This window comes from Crocuta crocuta, unplaced genomic scaffold, assembly GCF_008692635.1.
Source record: "Crocuta crocuta isolate KB4526 unplaced genomic scaffold, BGI_CrCroc_1.0 scaffold504, whole genome shotgun sequence".
Lineage (NCBI taxonomy): Eukaryota > Metazoa > Chordata > Mammalia > Carnivora > Hyaenidae > Crocuta > Crocuta crocuta.
Genome location: NW_027527818.1, coordinates 116,348 through 126,150, shown reverse-complemented (window position 1 = coordinate 126,150; position 9,803 = coordinate 116,348). Strand labels below are relative to the sequence as shown.

The window sequence follows — 9,803 nt, the reverse complement described above, 5'->3', positions numbered from 1 at the left end:
GGAGGGAATTTGGGGGGGGGGGAGAGGTCATGGCATCTCGGTGGGTGTGGAAAGTAAGTGTCAATTTTCCTCTCCAGAAAGAAAAATAGAGGCACCAAGAAAGGGAGCTGGAGTGGAAGAAACAATGTTAATGAGCATAAGATTTATCTTAGCTCCTGAGCCAAATATCTTAAGATCCCTCTTCATTTAAGAAACCCCAGGAAGATGGTATTTTATTATTGGTTCCATTTCATCTTCATTCTGGTGCAAACAGGGTAGACTTGGCTTTCTTCTCAGGAGGTGCCTCTGAGGCCATTACACCTGGAACATTCTTCTGGTCCCATCTGCTTACCTACCCACTACGCTCTCAATCTATAAGCCCAGTTAGGATTCACACACAGGGCATGATGCCTGAAAAATAGCCCATACTCCAAATAAGCTTGCTGCGCTATTAAGCTAATGAATGAAGGAAAGTATAGTAGGAAGCAAATGGTAAAACTATATGTTAGTTTCTATCAGAAAAAGCTTATAAACATCAAGCACTACACCTCCCCTTCCCCAGAAATAATGTCTTTAATTTTCCACTTTCAGTCATGTCTAGGCTTAGCTCCCCAAGGTATAAACACGAGACATACAAGCCCTGTCACCTCTTAAAGTTCTCTTGATCCTCTTCATAAGTGAGCAAACTGTATGCACTGAAGCAGAGAAATTTCAAACTCATTTCCATCAATTATTGATTGGGAATTTGACAAGAGTTTCATATTTTCTGAGTTCTTCTTTAGGTGTGAAATGGAGACAATTTCCACTCCCTAGAGTGAATGTCTGCTCCCTGCAGGAAGAGCATACAAAATGCCACATGTGACATCCATACTGCAATCCCTAGCATAAAACAATGCTTAAATTAGTTTAATTCTTCTGTGGCTGCACTACATTTAGATCCATTCCATTCCTGGAACACAACTTTTAGCATCCAATCTCTTCAATCAATTCCTATTCCAATAAACCTTCACAGGTAATCATTCTACACTAGTAGCTTTAGGATGCCTGATGGCTGTGTCCTGTGTGAAGGGTGAGGTCTAAGTATGAAGTTGTGATCAGGCTCTTCACTGCCTGTGCAAGTCCCTATGCACCTGTCACCCTAAGCTGGAAGTGTTTCACAAACATACTGTGCATTGATTGGTATGTTCGCCTTTTCTTATGCTGCCTCTTTTCTATGTACTAGTCCATTTTAAGTATCTTTTTACACACTTCTCAGTCATGAATAGTGAGTTTCTCTGTTTATGTATAATCCTATGTTTGAAATACATACAATAATATCTCTGACTTTGATTAACTAGTTAGAGATAAGTAAAACTGACTCACTTATTGTGGTGCAGACTTTCATCCTTGCATATTTCCTATTTGCATGTTCCAAGAAAACGAAGAGTATGAGATGTGATGAAAGCCCTAATATTCACAAGGAATATTAGAATAATTCTTCCATCTCTTTGTGAACAGAAAGTGAGATCCCAGGTCATCTGCTCCAACCATGACAACCTTAAACCACACTGTTGTTACCCATGCAATCTTCCACTTGCTGGGCATCCCTGGGCTAGAGGACCAGCACGTGTGGATATCCATCCCCTTCTTCATTTCCTATGTCATCGCCCTGCTTGGGAACAGCCTGCTCATCTGCATTATCCTCACAAAGTGTGGCCTCCGTGAACCCATGTACCTCTTCCTCTGCATGCTGGCTGGAGCAGACATTGTCCTCTCCACGTCACAGTACCTCAGGCCTTGGCCATCTTCTGGTTCCGTGCTGGGGACATCTCCCTGGATCGCTGCATCACTCAGTTCTTCATCATCCACTGCACTTTCATGTCTGAGTCAAGGATCTTGCTGGTGATGGCATTTGACCACTACATTGCCATATGCTACACACTGAGATACACCACTATTCTTACGCATGCACTCATTGGGAAAATTGGTGTGATTGTAATTCTGAGAAGTTTTTGTACACTTTTCCCATTGACTTTCTGCCAAAATAATATTGTTCCACACACCTTTTGTGAACACATTGGCTTGGCCAAATATGCCTGTAATGACATTCGCATAAACATCTGGTATGGATTTTCCATCTTAATGTTAACAGTGGTTTTAGATGTGCTAATTTTTGTTTCCTATGTGCTGATTCTCTGTGCCATCTTCCACATCCCTTCCCAAGATGCTCACCACAAAGCTCTCAACACATGTGGCTCCCATATCTGTGTCATTGTCCTCTTTTATGGGCCTGGAATCTTCATAATCCTTACTCAACGGTTTGGATGCCACGTTCCACCTCATACCCACATCCTGTTGGCTAACGTCTGCATGCTTGCCCCACCTATGCTGAACCCCATCATCTGTGGGATTAAGACCAAGCAAATCAGAAAGCAGATGGCTCACATGTTTACAAAGCAGAAATCACTTTGGTTTAAGAACTGAGTTTTCAGAAACTCTAGCTGTCTGTGAAGTGGTCTGTGGAAGTAATGGGTGGGAGAGATTAGCTGAAATACTAAGGAAAAGCTCAATGATTTCTGTGTTTGGAGCAAGATCACCAGGGAGGTTGGGGGACTCACTCCTTCATTGTCAAAACAACTAAGGACATCACCATGTTGGATTGAGCAAGCCCACTCCTGCAAAGACCCTGGGACAAGATGCATTGATTTTCAGAAGTCATATGTCCTTAATGACTCTAGCATGATCTTTAGAAATGGATGAAGTGAGAGCAATTCTCTGTCCTGGGATTTTGTCCAGCCATTCCTCACTGAGTTTCTCAAGCTCTGAGACATCTTGTGATGTTTCTAGACAGTAACATACAAACCTCTACTCCTTAATGCCCTTCATTCTGGCTAATGACATTCTTAAAATCAGTGATCCCTATGTTTTGTGGTTATTCCTATTACATTATAATTTAAATCCAATCAACATGCATGTCTATATTAAGAGAACATGAATGAATTGTGTTTTGTATTTGGCAGAAAGGCCTCTGAGGAGACTGAGGAGATTGAGACTGGTCCTTCCTGTGGTTTCTGAGGGGTAGTGTGTGCTGGGAATGGGGATCCCCCAATCTCAATGCCAGGCCATGTTCTTCAATGATTTCCTTCCTTGGCAGGGCATTCAAGGCCTTCAATGATCTGATTCCTGACTTCCTTTACAGCAGCACTGCCATGTCACCTCCAAGCGACCCGAGCATCAAACACACTGGGCTATTAATGCCTCACCTTCCCCAGATCATGCCACACTCTCCATGTCCCTGCTCTGCCTTGGGATAACCTCCATCAACTTGTGGAAAACTCCTATTCCTCCTTCCATGCCCACTTCTCATCTCATCTCCTCTGTGATGCTTCCTCCAACCACAGCTCCTGCCCAGTGTGCTCTTTAGTTGATAACCTGCTCCCTGAGTAAGATAGTGAGTTGTCTATGTTTCATTCTTAAATATGTATCTTTTTAAAAATCTATGTTCCTTGTAGAAAATATTAGAAATTATTAAAAAAGACATACATAAAATGGAACTCAAATCCATAAACTTACAGACCCCAAACAATTTTATTGCTAAAATTTTGTCTTCTATGGCTATCTATATACTTCTGTATCTGCATCTACATCTCTGAGTCTGTGTTTGTATTTTATCTCCATTTTTACCTATAGCTTGATCTACTCCTTTATCTACTTGGAAAATATTATCATACGATCCATATACAAAATATTGGTTGTACTATATCTATATTACTTTTCCAATATGTATAATTTGTTTTCTGACGGTACTTGTCGGCATTGTTTCTAATACATATGCATTTATACAATCAGTTGCTATGTCTATGAAGTAGTTTACTACATGGTTTTACTATATTTAATGAAGCATTATTCTTTGATGCCCTTTTTGCATGGCATTATGACTACATATTTACAAACTTAAGGCTCAATTCTATTTGCTGCTTAAGTACACAGACCAGATATGTTTGGATAAATTATTTGTAAGTAACAGTAAAATCTTGGATTGCAAGTAACTTGTTCTACGAGTGTTCTGCAAAAACGAGTAAACATTTCTAATAATTTTTAACTTGATAAGTGAGTAGTGTCTTGCAATCTGAGTAGTACGTGACACCCAACATCACATGATCACAACTGAGCCAAGGGTTCTTGAAGTTTGCTTTGATAAACAAGTGCTTTGGATTACAACCCTGTTTCCAGAATAAATTATGCTTACAGACCAAGGTTTTACATATTGTCTTTTAATATAAAATGCAAATACTCAATGTAAGACAACTGGAAAACAACAAATATATAAAGAAAATCCCCAGTGAAATCATTGGTAACAATTTGGTCTATTGCTTTACCTTCGTTGTTCTTTGCATATATATTTTCATACATGTTAAATATTATTGGACATTTAGAGTTTTCCATTTTTAACTATATAAACAAGACTTCCCTGAACATAAATCTCACTCTGGTATTTCAATTTTTATTTTAAGGATGAGTCCTAGAAATGCTATTGTAGATTTTACAGATTTTTTTATGAATCTTATAAAAATGTATTCAGAAAGGATCCATAATTTATGTCTCTGCACTAATAATGGAGTTGCATAGTTTTTTTAACTTTATTTTGCCATTTAAAAGGACAAAAATGTTATACTGCAATTTTTTACTTATATTTTCAATTGATATTGAGGGTAAATATATTTTAGATGACCATATTTCATCTTATAAAGTAATAACTACCATTTGTTGAGTACTTACGTTACAGTTCTTAAAACATTTTATGTACATTACCTCACATCACCTTCACTTGCACTTCGTAAAATAGGTATTACAGATGAGGAGACGGAAACTCTACAGAGGAAAATGTCAGGGGCAAAGACAAATCCATTTCTTTTTATTTGTGCTCTTGACTACTAAATCTCCCGGATGATTTTAGTTATTTTTGGTTTTGCCCATTTAACTCTTAAAAATTCTGTGTTGTCCTTATCTCTTTTCATTATTTTTAAAATGTATTATAATGCTATATGTTTCCACTCTCATTTGTCTGGATAAATTTTTTTTATTGTTTTTATAAACTGATTTAAATATTTAACATTTTAATATATTAATAGCTATATGTATGTCTTTTCTGTCTTGTCTCATTGCTTAATCATAGAAAATTCACCATAAGTTAGGATTTGAGTGTTATTCACATTCATTTCACTACTTTTTCATTTCTAAATTAGGATTATTTTATAAACATTATAGAGTTCTTATGAGGATTAAATGGGTTGCTATATGCAATATGCTTAGAATGTCATCAAACATACAGTGTTATATATATTTGCTATTATAATTAATGCTTTTTGTTTTCATTTTGTCTTAAGATACTTTTTTCACATTTAAAAATGGCAAAACATCTTTTTTTATCATTTTTAAAATTAGTTAATTAATTAATTTAATTTGAGAGAGAGAGAGAGAGTGAAAGCAGGGGAGATGGGCCGAGGGAGAAAGAGAGAATCCCAGGCAAGCTCCATGCTCAGCACATTGGGCTCCAATCCACAACCCTGAGATCATGACCTGAGCTGAAATCAAGGATTGGTTCCTTTTTCTCCACATCGTCACCAATACTTGTTATTTCTTGTCTTCTGGATTTTAGTCATTCTGTTCAGCTTTTTTCTTACTGTCAAGTTGGAAGTAATATCTTTGAAATTTTTCACATGTTGGAACCAGAACTTCAAGTGTCTGATACTCTTTTCTAATTCTCAGTAATTATGTTTCACTACAAACGTTATTCTCTCTCTGCCCAGCTAAGTCTCCAGTTTTCAGTTTTCTTATTCACATTAGGACTTACAGTGACAGAGGAAGTCCCGTGCTGCTGCGGACTGGTGCCCTCAGCAGTGGTATGGCGCACCTCACTCTTTACTGTCAGGAATGAAGAAAGGCCTGTTCTGAGTCTCCAGTGACAGAAAGTTAAATGGTATGGCCATAGTTGNCTCACTCTTTACTGTCAGGAATGAAGAAAGGCCTGTTCTGAGTCTCCAGTGACAGAGAAAGTTAAATGGTATGGCCATAGTTCGTAATATCCACACGTCTTTGGCATTTTCATTGACAACTATCCCTTACCAACTTCTGAACTGAGGCAAACAGAATTAATGGTCTGTTTGGCCAAGCAGTTTCTGCTCGGTTCCCTTCTTTGCCAGGGTTTCTCAACCCCTCCATCTCCTGCTGACTTTTGGTGAGGGAAAAGATATCAAATCAGACACATTCAGTCTTTCTGAGTGTGGACACACACCCTTATCTCCAGCACTCATCCGTGGAAACTAGCAGAAATCAGCTTCTGTCGATTTCCTTTAGACCCCCACATACCAGCCAACTTATTGCTACAGTGAGGCTCTGGCTCACTAGAAACATCCTGCACTCTTCTTGAATTATTCACAGATAATTCTCCAGGGATATTCAGGTCTTTCATTCCCTGAAATTCCCAGGCCCCCAGTTCAAGATGAGAAGTGGTTATGGAAAGCGAAGGGGAAGAAGAAAAAAAAAAAGAACTTGCTAGCAAACCTGAACAAAGAGATCTCCAGGCTAAGGGCCATGATCTTTTCTCAGAGCTTCCCGGCCCAAGAAACAGTGCCCTCTGCTGACAAGACCTAAGTCTGTGAGCTGCCTCCAAAATTTTCATTTTCAAGGAAAGACCAGAGAAGGGATCTGAATTCAAAATACAAAATCCACTGGATACCAAGTGTGAATTCTCACCATCCAGGAATCCATTCTGGGGCTTTCTCCCATCACCAATGAAAGGGTATGTGGTAATATAGCCATCTTTTATTTCTGGGGCCTTAAGACTGCTGGATCATAACTAAGGATGTGGGGTCTACATTGAAAGTTTGGGCGGGCTCAGGAGAATGTCAGGGCATAAGGAACCTTCAATCTGCAGGACAGTCCATGGACAATGAGCAAGCAGTAGTATCTAGAACTGTCACCAAATGGCGATCAGGTTTTCAACCCTGGGGACCTGAGATCCTCACCAGAATAAACATAAGATCTGCACTCAATTGTGTGAGTTTCTAGTGATTTTTCCATTTCATCTTTGGATGATGCTGGGCAATCTCTTGATCCTGACTCCACCCCAGATCTATTTTGGTTTTGTTAATCTCGTCACTTTCAACCTTTCCCCCTCTGTAGTGCCTTTCCCAGGCCAAGCACCACCCAGTGCAGGTGACTTATCTAGTCCCCCTTAGGTAGGAAAGAGGAATTGTTTTTCTCTTAGGGTTGCTTTGTAACTGAGACCCTACAGATAAGGTACTATCTCCTAAATGCTTTAGGTTATTCTTGAGACTATTGAAGACTTAAGAACAATGGTCATAATTGCCTTCAAGTTGTTTGGTTGGGGAGAGGGGGACACCTCATAGTACATAAATAAGTGTTAATTATATTTCTACCAGAAATGCTGTTAGGCCAAGTGGTCATCTTGAACACACTCAGACAATTTTAGAATATTTATATTTAATGTGGGATATGAGTACCTTTTTAAAAATATTTATCTATTTTGAGAGACAGATTGAGACAGTGCAAGCAGCAGAGGGGCAGAGAGAGAGGGAGACAGATCTGAATCTGACAGCTCAGAGCCTGACGCAGGGCTGGAACTCACAAATCACAAGATCGTGATCTGAGCTGAAGTCAGATGCTTAAGCGACTGAGCCACCCAGGCTCCCCTGAGCACCTTTCTACTGTGTTATAGGAAAGCTAAAGCAACCAGATCACACTTTGCAGGCTGTATCTGTGGCCCCTCACATATTCTCAGAAACCTCGGATTTCACTCTTCTTTTGGCGAATGTGCCACTTGGCACTGATGAATCAAATGTTTTGAAATGTCTCCTCCTCTGACTGATGGGCTGGAGCTGAGATCTGGGAGTCCGGGAGTCTGCACGGTGCTGACAGGAGATAGGGTTAGTGTCCTATCTCCTGTCCCTTCCCTTCTGAGACATTCACTCTCAAAGGACCACTGGCTGGTATCATAAGTGGAGGCAAATGCAGCAGCACACAGTCCTCTGTTTTAATTTTTTTAATGTTTATTTATTTTGAGAGAGAGAGAGACAGCACAAGTGGAGAAAGGGGAGAGAAAGACAGAAACACAATCTGAAGCAGGCTCCAGGATCTGAGCTGTCAGCACAGAATCCCATGCTGGGCTCAAACTCAAGAACTGCAAGGTCATGACTTGAGCAGAAGTCGGCCAGCCACTTAACCAACTGAGCCACGCAGGTGCCCCAAGGACTCCAGTTTTAGAGAGCTGTCCCAATCCCTTCCTGTCTCCAAACTGCCATCTTCCTTCATCCAGGGAAATTTGCTTTCAGAAAGAGTCTACTAGCATATAAAATATATGAAACTAAATTTCAGTAGAAAGAATTAGGTGATCATTATACACAAACCAACAAGGCAAAAGGGAGCACAAACTAATGAAACTGTGGATGAAAGTAGTTCATTACAGGTAATTAAAAATAGTAAAAAAAAATAATTCTATACTAATAAGCTTTATAATTCTATGAAAAATAAAAACGCCTAATATTTTTTAAAAAAACAAAAGCTTTATAAGAAAATAAAAATTGCAACATGTACACAATTATCCTCCATCTGCATTGGGCCTTATGCGTGTGGTGTTTGTGGAGACCCAGTTCTGAGTTCCTTCTGCCAAGTGCAAGCGCAAGCTCACGGAGCAGAGAGCTCTGCTGGGCCCTGCCATGGGACAGTGTGGGTACTGTGGGCACAATGAGAGGGAAGCCAGAGATCTGGGTAAGCTGACACTTACTCCTGCACTGGTATCTAGGCAGTGGCTGTCACCCTCCTCCAGAATCCCCAGTTCTCTCCCTGCCTGTGGAAATGAATCTTGATGATGTGACGCTTGTCCATGTCTTGTGGCCTCTCTTCTGCTTACCTAGAGCTCCAAGTACAGTCCCATGACACTATTTGTAGATTCTCAAACACCCCAAACTTGCTTGTCCTTCCATCCAAAGTGGGTGTGGGGATGGGTTAAATGGGTGATGGAGATTAAGGAGTACACTTGTTGTATATGATGTTGTTGAGCCACTATATTGTACACCTGAAACTAATATTACACTGTATGTCAACTAACATGAATTAAAATAAAAAGTAAAAAAAAGTCACCCAGAAAACATAATTTTCTTTTATAATCAATGTTGTGGTATGGGTATAATATACACCTTTTTAGAATATGCAGTTTAATTAGTTTTGACAGGTTTACACCTGTGTGACTACTACACAAACAGACTTTAGAGAATTTCCAATGTTCCAGAAAGCTCTTTTGGTCCTTTGTAGCCAACTCCTCCAGACCCCTCCATCCCTCGTCTGCCCAACTCCCGTGTATTTCCTCGGAGGTGGTGGTGTGTCTTTGGGGGCAAATGGAACATGAGACCCAAGGGGATAATTCAGGTTGAGAGGCCGAATCGAGGGCCTGTGCACAACCATACAAGTGGGAGGAGACCCTTGGTGCCTAGCTGGCGCAGGAAGCAGAGAGGGTTAAAACAGGCTCTCGGCCTCACACTGGCCATTTTGGACTGGATGTTTCTTTGCTATGGGCACTGTTCGGTGCGTTGCAGAGTCGCTAGCGGTGCCTCTGGCCTCTCCCCACTAGGTGGCAGTAGCATCCCCCAGGTATGACAACCAAATTTGTCCGATCTTGCTAAATGTCCCTTGGGGCAAACCCCGACTCCCCCACTAGAGAAACCTTGAGTTCAAACATTTCCCCCACAGTGAAATGGGGAAATGTCCTGTGACCTTACAGGACTGTAACCCCTTGGGCTCAGAAGTTCCTTCCCCTTCCCTGTTCC

The 9,803-nt window shown here is 40.5% G+C and overlaps 1 protein-coding gene across 1 annotated transcript; it reads left to right on the top strand.

Annotated features, from left to right (window-relative positions):
* The first annotated feature begins 1,507 nt into the window (after positions 1–1,507).
* LOC144241127 (olfactory receptor 52B4-like) lies at positions 1,508–2,442 on the top strand. Its single transcript, XM_077775578.1, is given in 2 exon segments — positions 1,508–1,736; positions 1,739–2,442. Coding segments are annotated over 2 exon segments (933 nt in total).
* The last annotated feature ends 7,361 nt before the right edge of the window (positions 2,443–9,803 follow it).